This window comes from Caloenas nicobarica, chromosome 5, assembly GCF_036013445.1.
Source record: "Caloenas nicobarica isolate bCalNic1 chromosome 5, bCalNic1.hap1, whole genome shotgun sequence".
NCBI lineage: Eukaryota > Metazoa > Chordata > Aves > Columbiformes > Columbidae > Caloenas > Caloenas nicobarica.
Genome location: NC_088249.1, coordinates 52,754,620 through 52,777,831, shown reverse-complemented (window position 1 = coordinate 52,777,831; position 23,212 = coordinate 52,754,620). Strand labels below are relative to the sequence as shown.

The 23,212-nt window shown below is 43.4% G+C and overlaps 3 protein-coding genes across 7 annotated transcripts in view; all 3 read left to right on the top strand.

The window, feature by feature from the left end:
* The window catches only part of OSBPL5 (oxysterol binding protein like 5), a 144,620-nt gene extending 142,432 nt beyond the window's left edge, over positions 1–2,188 (top strand). For all 4 annotated transcript variants that reach the window (XM_065635702.1, XM_065635700.1, XM_065635699.1 and 1 more), the window contains one exon: positions 852–2,188. In XM_065635702.1, coding sequence (XP_065491774.1) covers positions 852–987 — 136 coding nt within the window. In that variant the 3' untranslated portion in view covers positions 988–2,188. The remainder of the gene's footprint in view (positions 1–851) is intronic.
* A 1,755-nt stretch (positions 2,189–3,943) lies between these two features.
* LOC135989120 (uncharacterized) lies at positions 3,944–14,373 on the top strand. Its single transcript, XM_065635704.1, has 10 exons — positions 3,944–4,053; positions 5,380–5,473; positions 6,285–6,416; positions 6,653–6,764; positions 7,353–7,426; positions 8,111–8,200; positions 9,165–9,199; positions 11,969–12,304; positions 12,782–12,830; positions 13,689–14,373. Exons 1-10 carry the CDS (start codon positions 4,021–4,023, stop codon positions 13,982–13,984), a joined length of 1,251 nt encoding a protein of 416 aa, XP_065491776.1. The 5' UTR covers positions 3,944–4,020; the 3' UTR covers positions 13,985–14,373.
* Positions 14,374–14,666: 293 nt separating this feature from the next.
* The window catches only part of CARS1 (cysteinyl-tRNA synthetase 1), a 35,309-nt gene continuing 26,763 nt past the window's right edge, over positions 14,667–23,212 (top strand). The window contains exons 1-2 of one of the 2 annotated variants that reach the window (XM_065636155.1): positions 14,667–14,741; positions 20,277–20,522. In XM_065636155.1, the coding sequence (XP_065492227.1) occupies positions 14,720–14,741; positions 20,277–20,522 (268 nt within the window). In that variant the 5' untranslated portion in view covers positions 14,667–14,719. The remainder of the gene's footprint in view (positions 14,742–20,276; positions 20,523–23,212) is intronic. The other variant, XM_065636156.1, reaches the window with a different exon arrangement.

Here is a 23,212-nt window from a genome sequence, read left to right as displayed (position 1 = left end):
TGTCTTTATGGGGCAATAAAGCATCACCTCAGCATATTAAGCTGTTTCTTGGCACTCCCAACTGCAAAACAGCTGCAGAAGTTGGGAGGGGCTTGGCCAGATCCTGGCTATAAATAAATCTCTGCTAGGCAAGAAGGTGTTGGGGCTTCTCTTCTTATCAAGCATGGTATGAATTTGCTCTGGTTGCTACAGAGATGCAGGTGTGTGGTCTGAAAACTGAGCTCCATGGGCGCAAAGCACTAAATTCCTGCTTTTTGTATAAAATGCTATTTGCTGTTTAGGGTAAGTAGTGAGCACACCTGTGTAAAATACTGCTAGCGAAGGGCTTTGCACCACAGACTCTTGTGGGGCAGGCAGAGGAGGTATTAATTGCTACATCTGCTCCAGTGAGCCCTGCTGATTCCCCTCTGCATGAGTATTGTCCAGCCCTCCCAAGGCTTCAGTGGAGTGGGATCACATGGGGCCCACCGTTTCTGGATGTTGGAGCCATCGGTGATACGGCTTTAGCCTTTCTATGCTGCTCTTGGGGGTGTCCAGGGCAAGTTCTTGTATTTGGGAATGTTAGGGCATAGGTTTGTGAGTGGGTGCTGGATGAAGAGATTTCTTGGGGTTTGTGTCCTTAAACCGTGTTATGCCAACCAGCGCGCTCTGCCCTATCCAGCGTCAGCCAGAAGTACTTCTCTTTCTGTTCAAAAGCGGGGAGGTGGAGTCTGCAAGGCACAGTGCTGAACCCATGAGGGTGTCTCTGAAGTGTGGGGATCCCTCTCTGTGAGGAAGCTCTGGGTATGCGCACATGTGTGAATGCACACCTCCCTGTGACACCCAAATAAACATACTGCTTTCTTTTCCAGAAACCTCAGTGCTCTGAACAAAAAGTCCTTCCACAGGAAGGTCTCTTCTGAAAGCTTCCTCCTGGACTCTCGCTGTTGGTTTCTCCTCTGCATCTTTCTTACGTGTCAACTATTCATTAATTATGTCTTCAAATAAAATCACTACGTTTGGCAGCAATAATGATTACTGGCTGCAGGAGGGGGGCCACTCACGCAAGGAGCCCAGCGAGGCACCAAAGCACTTTAGAACCAACGCGGCAGAGGTGGAATAAAGTCGAAAAATGAGGTTAAAAAGGGACCTAGGAACCTGCAAAACTTTGTTCCTGCAGATTATGTCATTTTTGCCTTTTACATGTACATCTTCAAGGACCTCTTAACCTGTACGGGCCTTAATGCTGAAGCCAAATGTAGCTTTAATTGTGCAATTTGTTTTCTATGTCTTGTCATTTTCTGATGCAATTAATAATTAGCAGTATTGATACCCCCAAAATGGTAAACACCCCAGCATTTTGGGAAGGTCACGCCGGCCTGGTTCATAGCTCTATGAGTGAGGGAGTGCAGTTGGGGAGCTTTAAAGAGCTGATGTCCACGGTGCCTATCCGGCTGCATTTAATTATGGGAGGGAGCATACTTGGTCCAGAAATTCCATCCCCTGGGATATTAAGTCATGGTCTGTTTTGTCAGCGCACACACAGAATGGGACCTCAGGATGTGTTTTATTTTCCATTCCACGGGAACTGTAAATATGCACAATTTCTTAGAGCCATTCCTCTTTAGGAAAGGGGAAGTATTCAGTGAAAGCTCCTCATTTGGTTGTGGAGCTGACTGGTGTCCTGGACCGGGCCCATCAAGTGTAACCTCCGATACGCCTTGTTCGTAAAACCTGGTCACTTATTATTGTTGTTATTATTTGCTATATGGCTGTTTTATAAAGTCACACACTAGCATTGTAGAGAGGAATCCACTGCCCCAGGATAGGTGAGGACGGGAGCGACATAGGTGTACGAGTGTTTGGTCGTAGGCACATTTATTGTCAAAGGTCAGGAAGGAGGAAGGTTTTGCCACTGCATTGTTCAACTCTGTTAATAGTCTTCCTATTTTACACCATTTTTTAAAGATTTGCAATATTTTCTGTAGACTGCGGACAAAACTAAGCCTTTCTTTTCTGGCCTGAAGTAGTTCCAAGTGGTAAGTACTGCTATATATACAGCCTTAAAATACTTAGTGGTGGTGCCAGTCTGGACTATCTTTCAATGTAAATGTTTCCAAATTTTTAAGTACATTCCTCGTCATATTCCCCAATTAGGGGAAACCTGTTTGTGCTTGATATGTTGAAATAAAACTACACACAACTTTCAGTGGCAGTGTATCTGAGAAATTATTTGTGTGTTTGAACTTGGTTTTGTGTTTTGTAGCATTTTACATGTAAATAATTCTTAGGCTATGCTTTTTAGAGGAAAAGATACAAGAGAAAGCCTTTAAGAATTTCAGACATAGGCCGTAAGTTAGAACAGCAATAGCGTTTTTATGCCCCTTGGGCTCAAATTATCTGTGTCTTCTATTTGTAACAACTAACAACTTCCTTAAAATAGAAAAGTGGTTGCTTTGATTTTCACTGTTGTACATGTAAATGCACAGACTTGCCTTGGACTTAGAAAACCTTTATATTAAGGAGGTAACTTGATGATAGAGAATAGATAGTTCCATGGTGAGAACCACAGCTCTCTGGCATGAACAGACAGGATCAGAGCCAGTATCCGGAAACTGACGTTCAGGAAATAGATCACAAATCATAAAGGGTGAGAGTGACTTCATTATCAGCAAAAGTCTTCAAAAAACCGAAGGATTCTTCATCCTTGAGGAATCATCCTTGAAGAAAGTCAACATTATTGATCCAGATTGGATGCCTTTTTGAAGGAGGTCATCACTCCTTTATGAGCAAGTGTGACCCGTGCCACCTGCGGTGTAAACCTCCGTGAGAGGGTGCCCCCTGGCCTCTGCCTGTGAGAGGGTGTCCAGTCCCTGATAATGCCTGCCCGTCTATGCTAAGTCCTGTACGCACCTTGAAAGTATTCGCTCCTAATGCTGTGCAAACACGCCTGCTAATTTCCTGCCTAAATCTCCCCTTGAATGCATCAGCAAGTCAGCACATCTCTGTCCCGTCAGCACACCTGTCCTCGTCACACACATTCCCCCTTGAGACCAGGTACTGGAGTTACTGATAGGAGTCTCTCCTCTGCTGTGGGGATATGTATGTCTCTTGGATACAGATGTATTCTGGGTTCGAGAAATAGTTACTAAAAAAAAAAATCCCCCAACTCACCTATACCAAAGAGAAGCAGTGCTGAACAGGGAGCCTTCAGTAGGTGTAAAAGCAAGCGCCTGAAATTCTTTGGATTGTTTCCATTTTACCAAACTACGCACCCACAGGAATTTCACTGGGACTTGTTGCTGCAGTTAAATAAAACAAATGCTGTTACCACAAGAGGAGCAGTTCAATGAAAGAAACTATTAACCTACATAAACTAATTATGCATCAGCTGATGAGGAATGTCCAACATTTACTGCTGCTGCCGTAGGGGATTAAAAATAATCCAAAAAGGAACAATCTATACATTGTTGTGCCATTAATTTTAATCCAGTTTCAACATCTGGAGGTGTATGTCCCTACATGCCAGATATGTGCACATGGAGGATGAAAGGTATTCTTGAGGAAAATCATGGCCAGAAACGTTATTTCTCTAGCAGGAATAGCTGCTGTTGAAAAAGTTGGGAACCTTTTTACTGCCCTAGAAAACCCAGTTGCGCATTCAGTTCGTGCGGTTTTGGAAAAATTCCCCTTCCATCCTTTGCCCCTCCTGTTGGTGATCAGCGAGCAGCAACACGTGAGCTTTCGGTGGGGAGACACGAATCAGGCCATTTCCTAATATGGTTTCCGCCTGCTCTCCATAGGTGCAAGGCGCGGCACCGGGGCATGTCCCAGCGCACGACGTGGTTGTCCCCGGCCCTGCGGGCGGGCAGGGGGCTATTGGGGCACACGCTCTCCGGTCGTCCCGCTGCTCCCCGACGGTTCCGCAACCGCGGAGCGACGGGGGCGGGGCCGCCCGCCCCGGGGCTGGATAAAGCGGCGGCGGCAGCACCGCCCCAGGACGTGCCGATCGGAGCGGGCAGCGCTGAGACGGGCGCTGCCATGGGAGCCGGAGGGGTGGCGGGGCTGCTGCTGGTGAGTGCCGGGGTTGGATGGCGTGTCTCTGGCCGGGGTCGCTGTTTGTGGGTAGGGGCTCGTCCTCCGGTTGCTCGCCGCGAGTGGGGGCTGGCACCTGGCCACAGCCAGTCCCCAAATCCCTGCTTTTGAGAGGAAAAAAAACTTCATTCAAGTCCAGCCTTGCGGGCTTTTCTACCTTCCTCTTCCTCGACAGGCTTTAGTAACTTCACTTAGGTTTTATTTCGTGTTGCCTGAAGTTTTGGGAATCCTGAGTTAACGCAGCTGTCCTAAACCTAAAAAGATAAGGAAATGGAGCTGTCGTGGGGGTAAACTCAGCCCCGGCTTGCGGGGAATCCCCTGGGCCGGGGGGTTGGGGCAGGTGGCGCCTCCCCGAGTCTCTCCCTAGCGCCGTCGCTGCCGCTCGCCCTTCTCGGGAAAATTACAAATCAGGCGTGAGTTCTTCAGTACTCTTCACGTTATCTAATTGTGAAATTGGTGGTTTTCTCAACTCCGCGGTTGTGAGGAAGACTTTCAGTCCTCCGGGGAGAGTCGAAAGATTGCGGGAGCTGGGGAGTGAGAACTCTTGATTTCAGCTTAGAAATCGGCAGCTGATGGCAATGAGCGACAGGGAGCTCCGCGGCCGCCGCTTCCCCTCCTCCTGCCTCTGTTTCACCACTTTTCCTTGCGTGTGTGTTCTAAGTGAGGATGTACCTCCGTGGCCCGAAACCCGCTCACCTCCTCGCGAACACCTGGCTGCCGTGCTGGGCGGCCGGGCAGCTGATCCCCGCTGGAGGCTGTGCCGCGTGTGCAGTGTCACAGGTTTCCCGTGGGGAGGGGGGGAAAGTTCCTAAAGTTAATGTTCCCGGGGCTACTGTAAGTTATTTTTGTCTGTGACTCAACTACTTGCCTTCTGAGGAAAAGTACTGAGCCAGCAAGAAATGTTGGATGAGGTCTCTGAGGCGTTCCCACCATTTTGTTGTAGGAAGACTAACACTGGCCCTCCTGAATTACGAAGATGGGAGGAGGGAGAAACAAATCCAGAAATCTCAGCCTCTGAAGTTCAATTACAATGGATTAGTAAAAAGAAAATAGAAGTTTAAAATGGATCTGGGGCAAGAGTTGACTACCACCCATCAGCTGCTGCGTGGTGCTTCTCTAACCCTGGCTTTGTGATTGTAATTACCGCTGTGAGCGGCACACTTAGCAGAAATTAGTTTGAGTTTCCTTTGTGGTTTCCATGAACTTCTGCAGGTGTTTTCAAGTCTTTACAGGAACATCTCCCTGAGATGGTTATCGTGTCCTGGGAGGATGAATCGCTCAAACACCTGTTTGTCTCTGCTGCAGGTTACACTGCTGATAGTGCCTGGAACCGGAGCAGAGGGCTGTGGGGAGGGAGAATACTTACACGAAGGTCGCTGCTGTGTATTTTGTCCCGCAGGTAAGACTTCAGGCAGTTATAGCTGACAACAGCCGTGTTTTTTCCTCCATGGAGATGACTGCATGGCTACTGGTTTTTACATTGCATCTGGTGAAAGCATAAGCCTGGTTGGAGCTGTGGTGGCTTCACGGTGCTGTCAAGGCCAGGCTCCATTTTGAAGCGAGAGCCCCTTATGCAATAGGTGATAACTGGGAGAGGTGCCTTGGCAGCAAGTCAGGAAAACGCTGCCTGTAGTTGAAGATGAAATGTTCAAAGTCGGGTAGTGATTTGTTGTTTGGTTTTTTTTTTTTTAGTTAGCACAAAGAATGGGCCTAGGGGAATTTTGATAATTCTGTATCTGTAGGCAAAACTTTGGTTTGCCTCTTCCTTGCTCAATGTGTGCAGAGTTAATAAGCTTTGTGCCAAGAAGCACACTGCCCTTCGATAGTACTGGAGGGATAGATATTGGATTAGAGATAATTCAGACAAAGGAGAAAAGAGGTTGTTACAAGCAATTCTCCATGTACCTGCCGTGCCCCTTCAGAGGAGATGGTGGTGGCCCTGTGGATGACTCTGAGTTGCCACGGTGAGTTGTCCTGGTCCTGGCAGAGGCCTGGTGGAATGACTCCTCTACCACCATTCCCTGTCTGGGAGGAAAACTGCAAATGTGCCTCCTGACTTGACTGTGCTGCTCAGTTCCTGTGGCACACCGTTCATTTGCGAGGAAGGGTTGAACTTTAACTGAAAATGGCTTTGTGTTGTAACATCCTGTTATAGTCCTCTGCCTGGTAAAGGATCCCTTGAGACTGCTGCGGGTTCTCCTCTTCCACAGGTACTTATGTTGATCAGCACTGCAGCGTTCCGCATTTGAGAGGAACATGCCTCCCTTGCATTGAAGGAGAAGGTTATACTGCTCATGAGAACGGCTTGGAAGAATGCTTGTTGTGCAGACAGTGCAAAGATGGTATGAAGCACGATTTTGGTGAAACCTTAACCCTTTTCCCTTCTTTAATGTGGAAAGCCTGGTCTTCTGGTTTGTGTTTTTGTGTTTTGTTGTGTGGTGGGTGTTTCTGGGACTTCCAGTCATGGAGAATATTGAACTTACAAACAAATTGCATTTATGGCTTGAGTTTGTTTTTTGCATAGTGGTAGGGAGTTACAACTTTTATGTTTAGTTTCTAACTTATATTTTATTTTTAGATCAGATAACTTTGAGACTCTGTACTCTGACACGTGATACTGAATGCCAATGCAAACAAGGATATTTCTGCCCTGCTGAGGGCTGCGAAGTATGTCAGAGATGCAGTACAGTGTAAGTTTGATAATTAATATAAGAGACTGTTTTCCTTCTAGGGAACACTAGAGCTGTGGCCTAATCTTGCCAATACATAACATGTTATTAGGCTGTAAATAATTGCCCTGAAGCCAATTTGCATTATTCACACTTTTAAATTTTCGGTGTCAAATTACGTGAGGTTGAGATCTAGGAAGATATGGATTTTGGTATTGTTGTACTTGTTGCTTATGGCTGTAAGCTTACACTTCAGTGTCTTCAGATTAGTACTTCCTCGCAAACGCACTTGAGTGAGCTTTGTAGCAGCCAGTCCAAAATTTTGGGAGGTGGGACCACCTGTTTAAGGAAACAAACTGTACATGAATAATGCATCTACTCTGTGGGGTTTCTTTCTCACCACCTAAAGGCTAACATAGATGGGTTTTATCTGCTTTGCTGCCATCTAATCTTGTAGTATCTTGTTTAAAGGTGCACTTCTAACAAAGTTATCTGTTTATGAATGTACTGTTCATGCCTCTAAGCTGTATCTGAAACAAATGAGGCCTGAGCAGAGCTGCATATTGCTCTGGAAATGTCAATACAACCCTGTGTTGCTATTCACTTCAGGTGTCCGGAAGGGAAAGAAACTGTGCAGAATTGCAATGCTACTATGGGCCTAGGATGTGGCTTACCTGATCAAGGTCTGGTACACAAATATCACTTGGCTTGGTTTGTTGGGTCTGTGGCCTCAGGGTAATAACAGCAGTATGAGAAACAGTGGTTCGAGCTACTGTAACATGTTTAAGAGCTTTTGTATTTTGGTCTGGGAATTATTTGCTAAGGACAATTTCTCAAAGGGGTTGGAGTGACAAACCATTTTAATGGTGAAAAGCTACATATATTGCCAGGGTTTTCTAAGCTGCAACAGTGACACTGAAAGTTACAGATAATGCAAAGATTTTTCGTGTTTTCTGTGTCTGAGAACCTGCACAGGGAGTGGCTCTTTCTTCTGCTGGTTAGGTAGCTTCTGCCAGACTAGAGAAAGAAGAAACTGATACTACCAGCACTACAGCACCTGAAGCTTGCTGTGATCCCTTGTATTCTTGTTTCCCTCTCTTCTTAAATATCTCTTCAGAAAGCCTTGTACAAGTTTATTGCAGCTCTCTACAGAATCCCCTGCTGCCTTTGGGGTAACAATGTGCAGTGCGAATGAGTACTTGCACATTCAGGTCAGCTGGTAGTCCCAGTGCCTTTTCCAGGACAAGCTAGCTAGGTCATTGTACTAGTGCTGAGCTTAGGTTGGTCTCTAGGATGGCAGGGAAGACTTGCACCTCAGAATATCTTGTTTGGGAACTGCTTTCACTACTACTTTTGTTCCTTTGCAGGAAGCAGAGCTCTTGCTTGGAGTACTGTGATTATTTTGGGTTGTGTTCTGGTGCTGTTCTTTGTAATTAGAAAGCTGAAGCGTGATAAAGGTAACTGCTTGATTACTCTCCATAAACTTTCCAGAACTAGGCAAAGCATGGCACCAAGGCTACCCTGGTTTTTGTGTTACCTTATAGGGGACCTGTTTAAACTCTAGCTTATTTACTATGTGATTCAATTAAGTAACTCCTGTATGATGGATACGAGTTTTGTTCAGTAAACAGAAAGCTCATAGTTAAAATTGACACATTTTTAATCTGCTGACAGATGCCTTTTCTTCAAAGCAAGATCAACATAAGGTCCTTAAAAGGACTTTTCCTGTCTACTTGCATTGTATTGGCAAAGAGTGAGACAAATCTGTGTAAGCTCAGGCACGTGATGCAAGAAGTAGCAACTAATTGGATCATTAATTTCATTCACTGTTTGACTGGAGATTTTTGCTAGAAATTGTTGCACTTTCATCATTTGAGCCGCTTAAGATAAATGTTAGGTTTAAGTCCTGTGTGAATTTATTTTAGTGGAAATGGAGATGTGTTCATGATAAACCTTTCTTTCCACTACTGCATATTAAAGTGTTTTTGCAACTAGTTTAGGTAGAATAATGTTGAAAGTGTTTCTGAATTTTGAATGTTAACTTTGTTCAAATCATATCTTATCGTATTGCAGTAAAGGCAATTTCTGCCTCCTTTGTGTTGTAGTAGCTTATGCTTCTTAGCATTTTTATGGGCTGGGAGGGGAGGTTGAAAGAGTGACTTAAAAGCCAAACTGCATCTTGTGGTCTGTCTATTACTAGGCAGGACTCTTCATCCCCCTGTACAGTGTTTATGCTTTGGTGGAAACTAAGGATAGTACTCTCATGAAATGTATGTCAGGTTAAGGAAACTGAGTGGCTTGTATTAGAGGTTTGGTTTGTGTTACAAATGAGTCTCCTGCATATAAATCTTGTGTGAATTCAGATACGTTTAAGTTGCTGCAATTCCTAAAAGTTTCTTAGACATTTATCTTGTTTTCCAGCTGCTTCAACTGATAAAGATGTGGAGAAAGGTCTGGTAAGTACATTATGGATCAAGTATTTCATCTCAGTTTTGTGCAGCTTAATTGTACAGTGCTTGATTGTACCTGATACACAGCTCTCAATTTTTGTCTCACTGTAGACCTGGGGGAGGGTGCATTCCCGGGATGCAACAAGTTGTGGTTCACTCAGGACCAGATGTTAGCAAAGGCCTGATGCATTCATCAGCTGTACATGTCCACTGCAGCTGGCCTTTCCAGTACTTCCCTTGGAAACATTCCAGAGCCTGTGGCTGGGATGTTTTGAAAGTGGGGAAAAAAAATAGGCCAAGTGCAAGATTTCTCTTCAAACTGTCTCCAAGTGATGCCTTGATCCAGTTAGTTCTTTACCGCTTCATGTGTGTATTCCACATGGCAACATCAGCCATCACTCTGCATGGTGGTGTTACAGCTTTCCTTGCATTTTGATGACATTTGTTCAGAAGACTGACTTCCCTTGTTCCAGCAAAGTGACTGAGTCTTTGTGCCTTTGGACTCATGTCACAAGCTACAGACCAGGACCTGGCAGCCCAACTTCTTGGTGCTAGACACTCCTATAAGACAAGGGGCTCAGGACTCAGAGTGGAGCACTTGAAGTACATCCCTGAAAAGGTTTTATCAAGCTAAGACTGGCTGCTGGCACATGTTCCACTTTAAAGCTAGGTTCCCCCCGGCCTCCTGTAGTCAAACACTATTTTAGAACCTTACTGCTTCAGTCTAAAGAGATTATTGCTAGTCTAGCATTTTGCAAGATAAGTACAAGACTATCTTGTACTTAGCTAGTCTAGCTTTAGCTTGTCTATTTAGAAGTTACTCCTAACAGCATGATGAGGCAAAAATTAACTATACTAGTGAAGACCGAGTTAATGATTTGTAACACCAAGCTGTAAAATGAGTGTTTGTCTTGATGAGGATCTAAGAAAAGCATCCAGATTCCTATTGTAGCACATGTGCAGCACCTTCTCCCTGCTGCCTTCCTTGTCCCCAACCCAATGCATGTACTACTCACCTGGTGTGTAAGCTGTTGTCTACTCTTACTAGTTAGACATCTAAAGTAATTAAATGCATTTTATGTCACAAATACTTGAAGACTGAAGAAACAGAATTGAAAGATCTGTTAAAAACATCACTTTAAACTCTTCTCTCTTTTTAAGGTCCATAAGTGCCTCAAATATGTGAATCACCCATGGGTTTTTGTTGGGTTGTGTCCTCCTCCACGCCCTGGCCAGATTTGCAGCACTTCATGTATTCATAAAAGCTGATGAAGAAACATGATAGAAAACCTGGTCAAAATGCTGTAGCATAGGGATAGGCAAATGTAACATCTCTTTAATTTGAATAAAAGGGTAGCAGAATAGTGCAATCGCAAATGGTGCATGGTGACACTTAGCTCTGACATAAGAGTTGTCACAGACTTGAGTTGTGATGTCTGCACACTTGGAGTGTTTGTGCTACTGTAATAAATGTTATTTGTCAAGGAGAGTTACACTGCAGTACTGAGACCAGGTGTTTTGGCACCAGCACACTGTCCTATCCAAAGCACAAGTAAATTTATACTGCTGGGGAGAGTGGGGGGGGGAAGGGGGGGGTGGGATGGAAGAGGAGGAAAAAAGCCAAATCTGCTGATTAATTTATTTCATTCCAAAATGGAGCAGCAGCTATTGGTCAGCCATACTGTGTACCTTCAGTCACTCAGTTACCTATTCAAGAACTATTCTGTACAAATAGGATCAACTTGTTTAACCTGTTTGCAGCCTTAAATGAAATGTGTATTCAATGAGGATGTTGTACAACTACATCTGTAATGTGTAGGGTGGTTCCCCTGACATCCCTGCCTACACATGTTGGTCATATGGTGGCATCACACATGGGTCACTGGCCTTGTACAAACAGAAGTCACACTGACTTATGCTTATGGGGGAACTATCCCTTAACAAACACAAGTCTCATTGGAAAAACAGTCACTCCTTGCCTTCATTTTCCACTTTAAAAAAAAAAATGTTCCTAAAGCTTTCCAGTTTTAGTACTAGCTGGCATGCTAGACAGATGCTGGTCTGCTTTGCACCTGTACTGTCCTTGATGAGTTGGAACATGGCACATGCTTGCTGAATGTATTGACAATGCTAAAAATGATGCAGCCTTCCTCACTTGCTTTCATCTTTGTCCTCTCACAAAAGCTATGCAATGTGCACCAGTTCTTACTGGCTTCTTTCAACTGGTTCTAGTTTGTGAATCTGCCATAAAAACTAATCCAGCCAAAAAAAGCCCAAGCTAGGGCACTTACTTAGAGCTGACAGGCTATCATCAGCTTGGCAAAAGCTCTGAGAGCATCATGCTTGATACAAGGATAGGCTGGAGGCCCCTGTTGCTGTTAAGTCAGCTCAGGTGCAGCAGGGCAATTGAATTTCCTCCTGCCTCATGAGCAGTGCATACCTTCCATAGCTAGAGAAGAGCAAGTAGCAATACGTGCCAGTGAAAACATTAGGAAAAGCTGCCTGTGTGTGTTGTGGGGGTAGCCTGTGTGCCTTACCCTGCAGGCCAGTGGGAGCAGAACAGCCAGAGGAAGAGAGTGTTTAGGCTCTGAACCATTTGGAGTCCAAGTCTATAAAGGCTGTAACTTTTATGTGTTTATAACTTCACCAAATGAGCTGCTCTCCTATTGTTTCTCTGATGTCTGGTGACTTCAGGTGTTCTGTTTTCTTCCTTTATGCTGTCCTTGAAGGGATACCTATGAAACATCTCTTAAAATACGTTCTTATTCTTTACAGGAGTCTGAGGGCAGTACTGAAAGTCTCATTTTACCAGAAGTGGAGGCACCTGCAAATAAGGCAGCCAAGCCAGAGGGTGAGAACTCTGGTGAGAGCCCAGAGGGCCAAGCACAAACCAACATTAACTTGGAAGTGAATAACACATCACCAGAGGAAAATGGTGTTGTGCTTTCTGAGCGGGCTGCCATCCTGCATGGGGGCTTGAGGCGCCACGTGGGAAGGTTCTGGAGGAGGATCACTATGTCTTCACTGCCAGCAAAAACTGGGCCCAATCCTGGTTTTCATCAGAATGCCTGGTCTAACATACAAAGTGGTAGGATGCCAGCAAATCGTATGGTAAGTGTGCATGTGGGTGAAATTATGATTGTATTTTCTCTGATATGCCTGACTTTAGTTGAGTTCATAATTACTCCTTGAGCAATAGATGCTATTTTCAGATGGAAAAGTAGGGAAGAGGAGGCTTTGCCTTAAAGATGTGATAGAAAGTACGGGAAGTGATATCTCGGGAAAGCAAACTTCAGTCCCTCATTTAATGTGCTCTGCCTCTCTCATCTCCCTCTTCAATATTTACACAGCAGCTATTATTTTGCAATAGCAGCGAAAGTGTTGCCTTGTTGCTTCACTTTGGAGCTAGTAGCATGGCTGTTCCAGCATGCAATTTTCTTTACTCAAATACTTTCACATGTGCTGTGAAATCTGCCCCTCCCCCTTATTGGAATGGATGCTGTGGAAGCAAACTGTCCAGTAGCTCAGGAATGATTGTGAGTAGAATGCCCTGATACATTGGAGTAAGAGTCCAACTTTATATTACAGGCACGAGAACCAAAGTTTCGAATAATTGTTAAAGACCTCTCTCAAAAAGGTAAGTATTCCATAAATTGGCAGTACTTGGAATTTCATGTTTTGTTGTTGTTTGGTTTTGTGGTGTGTTTTTTTTTTATTTTCCTGTTGACTTCAGTCTAATTAAGGAATAGCCCAGGGATGCTAATGAATATTGCGTAGAGCTACAAGTCTTTCAGTTTATTGTAAAATATGCTGAAACAGGATTATTACTATGTTTGAGAGAAGCTCTAAACCTTGTGGTGAATTGTTCATGGCTTTTCTGCACAAGACTATAGTGCAGTCACGCTTATAAGAATGGTAGAAAATGTTTTTTGTATGTGTTAAACAAGTCTGCATTGTAGCAGTCTACTCTGCTTTAATGAGTGAGATGTAGGTCAGAGCAGGAGATCTTTCTGTCAAATGTCCGCTCACATGGTGCAGACCGCATTGATTCCCTACACATCTACCTGTACACAGCATGTTGATGTGCTGGATGTCCAAGCGGTGGTTTTTGCTCACGCTGGTCTCGCATGACAAACCTTTACCAGTAGCACAGCAGTGAAGTAGTTCAAGCCTACTGCTGAGCAGCCCTATTAAGCTTAAGTGAAGACGTGCAGGCCAATGAAAACTTCCTCAAAACCACCTTTACTGAATGATGTCTCATCTTAAAAGACTACTTTTGAGATACATAGACTGATACCTTTAGCTTCTTTCAACATCATTTAGTAGGAAATGTATTTTTCCTGCTGCTTCTTAGTTACCAAATGGGGCCTTGCTGCTGCTGTTTGATCTGTGCATGTATTGACTGAAAATTAATGGGAAAGCATGTACGTTAGCTAAGAAAAAAATCTGTATTTTAAAACGTAAGCTGATGTGTGGTGTTTGTTTTTTCTTTCAGAACTGAGAGAGAGCTTTTGGGCCTTTATAAATGAAGTACCACCAAACAAATGGAAGCAGCTTATGAGAACTCATCTACAGGAAAATGATATTGCTAAAATTATTTATGACTTTCCTAAAGATAGAGAAGAGCAATATTATCAGATGCTTCTCACTTGGAAAAACACACTGGGAGAGAAACAATGTATTATTAAATTACTGGATGAGTTAAGGTATCTAGATACCAAGGCTTATGATAACATATTGAACACTTTAAAAAGTAATAACATTATAACTAAAATAGAAGCTACAGATTAATGTTTACGATGAACTTAAAAAAATGCTTCTGTGTACATATATACGTCTACAAACCTCCTGTAAATGAGGACATCAGCAAACCGGTTGTAAAAGCCATGGCATGGACTTGATACCCTGCTCACCTTCCCGCGGGGAGCTGGATGTGACCTAGCGCTGTTGCTGTTGACACAAGACTCCGGTTGTGAGGTTCACCAAGGACTTTTTGAGTTGTATGATATTAAACTCGGGCACCAGTTTGAGAGCGAGCTGCTGCAGCTTGCGCTTCCCTTCGTGTGAGGCAGGACCGCGCTGTTGGAGCCTGGGCAGCGGCAATGAAGAGGCCGCTGCTGTTTTTGAGGGGCCTGCAATGCTTCTGTTTCTGAAACAGTGACGTTTTGTGTTGGTACGCTCGGAACTCTTTTGTTTGAAGCGCGGCAATAAAAGCCCGGTTGAGCCGGAAGCTGGGGTTGGCTCCTGGACGTCGTTGTGCGCGGGTGGCGGTGGGGAGAGCAGAGCCCGTTCCCGGGCGCTCGCTGCTGAACGGCTGGGAGGCGGCGGCCGCCCCTGAGGAGAGCCCGGCCGCGCGCTGGGCGGGAAGGCGCTGTGGGCGGGAAGGGAGGGGGGTGGTGCTCCCCCGTTGCCGTGGTGACGCGGGGCTCCCGTCGGAAGTAGCGTAGAGGCGGGCGGGGCGGGGCGGGGCGACGCTTCCGGGCACGCTGTTGCATCAGCTCGCGAGCCGGGGCAGGAGGCAGGAGGATGGCAGCGGCCGCCGAGCAGGGTAGGGCAGCGACCGGCGCCGGGGGGGCCCGGCCAGGCGAGGCGAAGGGTCCCGCGGGGTTGTCACGGCTCGGCGGGGGGGTGGTGTCACGGCCGCGCCGCTGTCACGGTGTCAGGTGGGCGTCGTGACGTCAGGCGGCGGGGGCCGCCGGCCGGCAGCCCTGTCACGGCGGCTGAGGCGTCGGGGCGGCAAATGGCGGCTGGGGCCGTTGGGGCGGCGCCCTGGCGGCCTCTGCAGTGTGCCCCTGGGGGCCTGCGGCGGCGGGATCCCCGAAGGAGTGGGTCGGGTCGGGGGGGCCCCGCCGCCGCAGGCCCCTGAGGTGTGAGACAGGCCGCCATCAGCCGTCACCACACGCGTGGGGCAGAGGTGACGTGTGGAATCAGTCCCCCTCACCCGCTGTTGGGTGGGTGTCCCTAGGGAGGTCACCTGTGACCCTCGGTGGCAGGTGACACGTAAGCAGCTCCTGATGCCCGTTTGAAGTGTAGCGTGTGGCTGAGTCCGCGTGTGTATGGGGTGGTGGGAAACGTGGATCCACAGGTGCCGGTTGCACCTCTCACACTGGTGCCTATAGATCAGAGGACCTCCGGTGCCTTGCAAAGGCCATAGGAGGTGATTCACATCGTGCCTCGTCTCTAATGTGGAGGCTAATGATGACACATGATGATTTGTGGAAAAAATTCGGAGCTTCTCAGTACTGAAGTTTGGAAACAGCTGTTTTCCAGCTTTATGGGTTTGAAGAGACAACTCGGTCAGTTGTGTGCTTATCACCACATCGTCTGCTCTCTTGCCTGCCTCTGTCTCTCTTACTGTCTTTCCTAGTCATCTGTGTTCTCCCTTGAACTCACATCTGAAGTTTTTGACTTTTCTGGACTTTTTTTGGTGGTTGTGTCAGTGATGAGTTATGCTACAGTCCTCCATATGGAAGGAGGGCCAGGGTAGTCCTATAATTTTTGGCACTACTGTAGCAAATAGAAACTTGGAATACCAGTCATACAAGTATGAAATACCATTATGGTGTGTAAGGGGTTGGAAATTTCTCTCATTCTAGTCAAGGATCTGTAGATTCGAAGTTTTTGCCCCTTTTTCTTTGTTACTCAAAGTTACTTTGCTCTTTATTTGTCGCAAGTAATATTCCTGTGTAAGGAAGTCCAGAAACATTTATTGCTGTCAACGGACTGGCTTTTTCAGATGTGTTTTCAGTATCTTTGTTAAGGTAAGGGAGGAAAAAAACCCCACCAAAGTCTCAGTTCAAGTGTGCTTTAAGAAACTTTTTAGTTATGTTTATTATTGGGCAAATAGTATTTGCCTTTTACTGAAATTGTAATTGTTACTTTTAGTTTCAGTTCAGGTAAAGTGGAAGTGGAACTTACAGGGCTAAAGTGACTAGGACTGACAAGCTCTTCCTTGCTGGGATACTCCCGTCTTAAAAACCTCTGCTCTGCTAAAAGCCTCTTGATCCTTTTGTCTGAATCTTGAAAAATCCTTGGTCTCTCTGTGCATGTACGCTATCTGCATAGGTGGGATAGCTGCATTGGTTCCGTTCTTCTGAAATTTTTATGGAAAAGGGTAATTCATCTTGGCCAAGCATATAGTTGGACTTCCAAGGCTACCGGAGTGGCCAGCCAAAATGATAAACGGCCAGTTTGGAGCCGTATTAATGATGAGATATATTACACTTATCTTTTGTGAGTTGTTTAAATTTGTGAAAGCCAAGTTGGAAAAGAAATGACGTTTTAAAATATTCAGAAACATCTAAGACTTCTCAGAAAATGCCCCTGCAGAAATCCTGAAACATTTCAGTTGTCATCTAATTATGACTGACAAGGTTAGCAGGTTCAGGGAAGCCCAGGAAACCCGATTTTTTCCCTCAAGCAAAGTAACTCCCTGTTTTTGTGTCAGCTAGCTTACTGCCTACTTTATGGCTTTGCTGTACTTACTTTGCTGTCAACACCTTAAAGGAACAGAGGTTTTCTTTCAAGTTAATAAAAGTGAAAAATTTCCATCAAATTTTATATTGTGTGGGTTATGTATCTTGATTAAACTTCAAAGGTATTTTGTGTTCAAATAAAATGTAGAAGTCATCTTATGCCTTTGAGTCTGTGTGTTGCTGCAGTCTTGCAGACAAATTCCCCGCGTCCTTAAATAGTCTCTGAAGCACTCCATGATGGAAAGAAGAATGTGTGACAATTATATCTCCCACGGAGATCATACACTGGAAATTATTATATGAGAAGTGTATTTATTAATGTCTAGAGTGCAATTTTTTTGAAACAACTTTTTAATGCAGAGGTAGTGTTACATTATAAACATTCATTCTTGTGATTTTTCAAGGTTATTTTGCTACCTCTCCAGTACTCATGCTCAGTGCTTGTTTTCTGAACGGAGTTGCTCTTGAGTGATACGATTTGATGTCTATGGATCATTCCATTCACATGAGTTAACACTCAGTGTTACGCAATAGCTCTGTAATACTCCTGCATTTTTTTTTGTCAAGAAGACACTTCCTAGTGCAATTGAGTAGTAGCAACTGTAATTTTTCTGGTTTGGGAGTGGAAAAAATTGCAGTCAGAGAGAACAGCTATTTCTTAGCCTGGTTTCCTAAAGCAGCAGGGGTAAAACAGGTCAGACCTATATATGTCTATTTGCCCCAGTGGGCTGTGTCTTGCACACAATTGGCAGACTGAGCAAAAATGGGTTGGAGCTGTACAGGAGGCTGGGGATCCTGAAGTGTGTGGGGAGAGAGGATGAAATGCTTAGGAGGTACCTGGAAATATTTCGGTGGGAGTGTGTGATGAACTAAAGGCAATGCGAGACACTAAGGAGGTGAACTAAGCATGCAGAACATAAATCACAGTCAAACAAGATTCTTCAGATTTATTACTCTCATTGTTAGTAGTGATATAAATGAAATTGGAACAGACTTTTATGTAAAGATAGTTTTGACTGATTTATTTTGCTTGAAAAGAAATAGTCTTTGGTATACTGCTATCCAAAAGACAGTGTTAACATATTCATTCTTTCTTCCTAGGAGAGCACCCTGTGATTCAGGAAAAAAAGCTTTTGTTTTGTTAGTTCAGTCCAGTTTGGAGTTACTCACAAGAATGCCAGACATGAGAGTGACGTTGTCCTGTATGTATTGCAATAGGATGCTCAGACGTATTGCAGAATTGCACTGATTACTCAGCCCTCGCTCAAACACAGCAAATTTGTTTGTATCTCTGCAGTTGTCTGCAGCAGAGAGTAGAACACACCTGTGCTAGCTTTAAGCTGGCTGTCATGCTTGGAAAAGTGGCCGTCAGTCTAGAAAAGGAAGTTTGGAACTCAGCACAGCCTGTGAAACCAGTGTAGGAAACTCGAATTGGTACAGTGAGCCTGCTGGGAGCTCCACACTGCTGTGGCTCAGCTGCTGCTGCCGTGCCCTGAGCAACCCTCTCACCAGCTGCTCAGGTGTGTTCATGCTGTACTGCACTTACTGTGGTGTGCAGGCACGGACTGAGTTTGGGCTGAATTTGAGTCAGCGATCAGTCTCGGCATAAAGACATCCTCCTGTTAGGTCCTCTGGGCTAACTGGTTTCTTTGATGTGTTATACTTTCAAGGCTGCTGTTGGTCTTGCAACTAGAAATAAGGTCAGACTTTGTAATTTCAAGTATTAATGTGCGTGCCAAGATTGTTCAAAGTAATTTTGATTGCTCTGCTTATCAGGGCTGAGCTGGTACTGACATTCACAGGTGGTGTTTTACATCTCTCCTTACCGAAATTAGCTTGTATGAGTTCTGTCATCTTTGTTGTATTTGTGTGTAAGTTTGTGCAACTTCCCTTTTAGATTGGTTTACAGATGTGGTTGGAAAGCACTTATATTGTTTCAGATACACTGACTTGCTTCCCATTAGCAGCCCAGTATGTGAATAATGGCCATAATAACCTTAATAATACTTTGCAAATTGAGTGTTGCTTTCCTTGCAATAGATCTTTAAAGATCTTTCTTTGAGATATAGTTTCATTTCTGCACAGATCATTCCTGTAATACTTTTTTTTTGGCCTTCTCCCTCATGATTCATGGATACGAAATTCACATTCAAGGAAGACTTATGTCTTAGATTTCCATAGTTAATGAACATAACTATGTCCAACTATTTCATGTGTGTAAGCGTGTGAAGTTCTATGAAGATAAACATCAGTATTTAGGAGCCTGAAATGTTTACAGTAAAATTAACTATGTGAGCTGAAGCTGAATCCCTTTCAGCTGGGTAAGACAAGCCCATAAGGTCTAGTTATGAACCATTATTTATTTGTTATCCTTATCTATACTGAACAATTACCTGGATAGCCCTTGAGAGTGATTGAGAGTTTACATAAATCTGACGTTGCTTTTCTGTATGAATTGTAAATATCTTTTGTGACCTTTTGGTTTTTTTAATTATTATTTTGTAATCACAGATCTTTTTTATTAGTTCTGCTGGTGTGCCACTATATCTCATTTATACTCAAAGGAGTCAAACACGAGCATACTTGGTATCTAGCTGACATTTCCCTGTCATCCTGAGTTCCTGTTGAATATTTTAATAATTGACTTCCATATAGGAAATAAGCAGCTCATAAAATCTTAAATGATGATATTTGGAAAAACTTCTCAGTTCTGCAGTTCCCCACATCCTCTCCTAGCCATCACTTCCCCATCTTCTCTCATCCTTGCCTTTCAATGAATGTTGGTCTGTGGGCACCTCCAGTGCTTTGGGAACCACTTGTGCAGAAGATGTTCAGTGACCGTCGTCTCTGTCAGAGTTTGGCAGCAGGGATGCGTGTTCTCATGCTGCTTCTCTCACTTTATTGCACTATGACCTTGAGTACGTCTTAAACTACCTTCTTGGTACGACTGGAGTTACGAATGTTGAATCATTGTAGGAAAATCTGAATGCCAAGCGCTAGCCCAGATGCCTTATCCTCTGCAGTGCTCCGTACCCACTGGCTGGCACAGGGCTTGCTGTTTACTGTGAGCATGCTGTGAATACATCTACTAAAGTTTAGCGTATCTTTAAATCTTTGCTTCCTCCCTGTGTTTGCAAAGATGAGAAATAATTGTGCGGGTAAATCCTGTTTGGACTAATAAAGTTATACGGAGGCCAGAAGCCTTCCACTGCTTCCTCCCACAGTGTATAAAATGAACCATATTTAAATATTTGCAGGATGTGTGTTTTAGCAGCGTGGAAAAGAGTGACTGATTATGTTTGCTGTGTGTGAAGAATTTTCTCCAATTTCAAGTAGATAACATTTCTTCATGAAAAGGACTTGTGCTTTTGTCCTTATTACTCCTTGTAAAGATGTCTCCAAAAAACTTATCACAGCATGAACATAATCCTATTAAGAGGAAATACATAGTTATTCAGTAGCTTGTATTAAATATGTTTTTCTCAAATTTCTTGTCAGTTGCCAGAGCTAATTTAGAGGGGGAGATGTATAGTATAAGGATATATTTTGGTCCTGGGATCTCCTTCTTCTTTTGATGCTGACCAAATGTCCTGTACCTTTCTTTACAGCTTCCAGCTACAGTTTTATTCTGAGCATTAGTGAAGAGGAAGCCAGGGTGAAGGCTTTGAACGAGTACCTGAGCACTCGTAGTTATATCCAGGGGTTCACATTTTCACATGCAGATGTGGAGGTATTCAGAAAGTTTTCGGGGCCACCTGTGGACCAGTATATCCATGTTGTCCGGTGGTACAGACACATAGAAGCAATCTATGATGGCAGCAATGAAAAAAATGAGCCTTGTAAACTTCAAACAAGTGAGTAATATGAAACTGGTGGGCAGGTTATAGACTAGCTGACATTGCATTGGTTTTTATTGCTGAGAATTCGTAGAATTTCCCTTTCATACTCTCTTGCACACTTTTAAATTTACTGTATGAACTTGTGTTCAAGGTCATTAAATACTTTTGACATACAGTTACCGCATAATTCATAGATACTGACCTATTTGAATGTTAAAGCTCTGTTTCCACATTTCTTTAATTTTAAAATTCCTCAGTGTACAGAATTTGATTATGTGTATTTTATTTAAAAAGCTAGCCACTGATTGTAAAAGAATATGTGGGGTTTGGCTTACTTCCTAAAATATCAGGATTTGCTCAGTCCACCTTTTTTTTTTTTTTCCCTGCAAGGGTAACTAAATACTTGTTGTTGTACAAATAGTTGTTGTCATACAAATTCAAAATAAAGTAAACTGAATACTGCCTCTTACAATTGTGATTAACACTGAATGTCAAAAAGAATGTTTGGGGTTCTTTTTTTAACCCTGGTAATTTAAGCATTGCTGATGATTTGAGGAAATAGTAACCAGTTAATCTAGGTCATTATGTAAGCATGGGTGCTGGCATTTTTGGGAGCTGCATCATTCTCTCGAGTTGTTTTCCAATGAGCTAGTCTAATTTAATTGCTTTATAGTGAGATCCTTGCTCAGGGAGTCATGAAATAATTAATAACACAGAGCTGTTGTATAGTGCTTGCAATACCTACAAATGAATGCATGATGTCTGTCATTTTTGCTGATGGTTGTTGACTAATATTACTCCAATGCCATCTTCTCACAACTTCTCATCAAATGTGTTCTCAATTCCTAGCAGACCAGCAGTTAAAATCAGACTGCTGCAAGTAGATTCTGCATATGTGTGTGTGCCTGCATGCGTTTAGGCTGGTTATTGATTTCCTTTCAGCAGTGAGGGGATCTCAGCTGTACTGCTGGCTCTAACAGCAGATTTAATGCTACTAACTACAGTTCATCTGCAGACTTCCGTGTGTCAGGGCGGAGCAATAAGAAAAAAGGTTTCTGTTTTCCTGGCCGTGTCTCTCTTTCTAAACGGTTATGTCTTGTTATCTTCATGATCTGTGCATATGTATCAGAAGTCCTGAAATGGTGTTCTGCAGTGTTTGCTGTGAAAATGACACATGAATCTGCCACATTTCTTAGGCCTTAGATATTTTATCAGTGTTCTTTTGGGTGTATCAGAGAGCTCCAGGGGTAGATTAGAGCAAATGAACTTTAGTTCAACCAGGGGGAAGACTATATTTGAACAGACTAAACAGTATGCCTTTTACTTTGCCCTTGGTGTCTGTGTAGTGGATATAATGTGACACCTAACTCGTAAGCTGAGTACAGTATCTGGGTTTTTTCTTATGTTTAGTGTGGTTCTAAGTAAAGAAAGCTTTACAGATTTATCTTTTATTAGACTAACCCACACAGGCTTCTTTCCCCGAGGGAAATGTTAGCCGCAATTAAGCATGCCAGCATAATCTTTGTAAATCAAAGAGTAAACACATCCATACCTGTGTATATGGTCTGGTTTATGGGTATACTGCTCTTGAACTTGAGGTAACCTGTTCAGGGGAATCTCATACAACAAAATGTTTAGAATAAACACATATTTTTGTGGATCCATAACATGGAGATTAAATGGAGCCCGTTTTTGAGACAGAGTACTACAGTTAATATATTTTTCTCTTACTTACGCAGTTATTCAAAAAAGGAAGATGAGGAAGAGATTAAATTTTTATACCATGAATGTTTACATTACTTGAAGTTCTTCAGCCAAAATATTCATACAAAGATATCAGGGGAAGCAGAGTTAATGAAGAGCACCCTGAGACACAGGATCAGAAAAGCAATTTTGTTGTCAAAACAGATAGTTTGTGTAACATTTTAATTGCTTAAAATGCATACCATGAGAATTCCTAAAGACAGTGCTGTGTGTATTAAGCTGGAAACCTTGCTGTGTTTTTGAATTTCCTGGTTTGCTTTAATTCCTAGTTAATGTGAGAATTAGCTTAACATCATTATGGCTGTAAGCAGCCCTGTGCACAGCAAACTGCAACTCTTCAACAGATGACATACTCATGCTTTTATTTGAAAAAAGCATTAATTTAACAACTATGTTGCTTCTTAAAAATGTAAAAGAAAACAAATGCAAGAGTAGTGTCACTAATATTACCCTGGGTTTTGTCTACTCTCTTTAATGGTAAAATTTAGCCTCTTGCTGAATTGGAGCATATTTGTGGTAAAATGAATGTGCTCAAAAATGCTCTGTGTACATAGCAACAATGTATGATTAAAAGCTGAGGTTCTCTCTAAACCTTTCCATCTCCCCTCCCTCTCACCTTGAATACACATACTCTGTCAATATTGGCTCTAGAGACTAACTCTGGTCTCTGGAGATTTTTTGCAAATTCTGTATGAGATCTGTGATATGCTGGCACAGTAAAATCAGTGGTGTTGCAGAAAGGCCAGGGCTGCTATAACACTTTATTGATAATTCATTAAATTTCAAAGCTCTTGTTAATGCTTTAACTGAATTACATGCTCTCACTTATATACCCTCTTCCTTCCTATTACTTGGATCAAAGATTAATAGGAATAGGACATCAGAGAGTAGAAAATAAACTATATTGGAATAATTTACTTTGGTTTTAGTGGCTTTGTAGG

Coding starts and splice junctions, on each gene's coding strand:
- LOC135989120 (XM_065635704.1), top strand. CDS start 4,021: ATGGGAGCCGGAGGGGTGGCGGGGCTGCTGCTG. Junction 6,765..7,352: donor TGTCAGAGATGCAGTACAGT/GTAAGTTTGATA, acceptor TATTCACTTCAG/GTGTCCGGAAGGGAAAGAAA. Junction 8,201..9,164: donor AAAGCTGAAGCGTGATAAAG/GTAACTGCTTGA, acceptor CTTGTTTTCCAG/CTGCTTCAACTGATAAAGAT.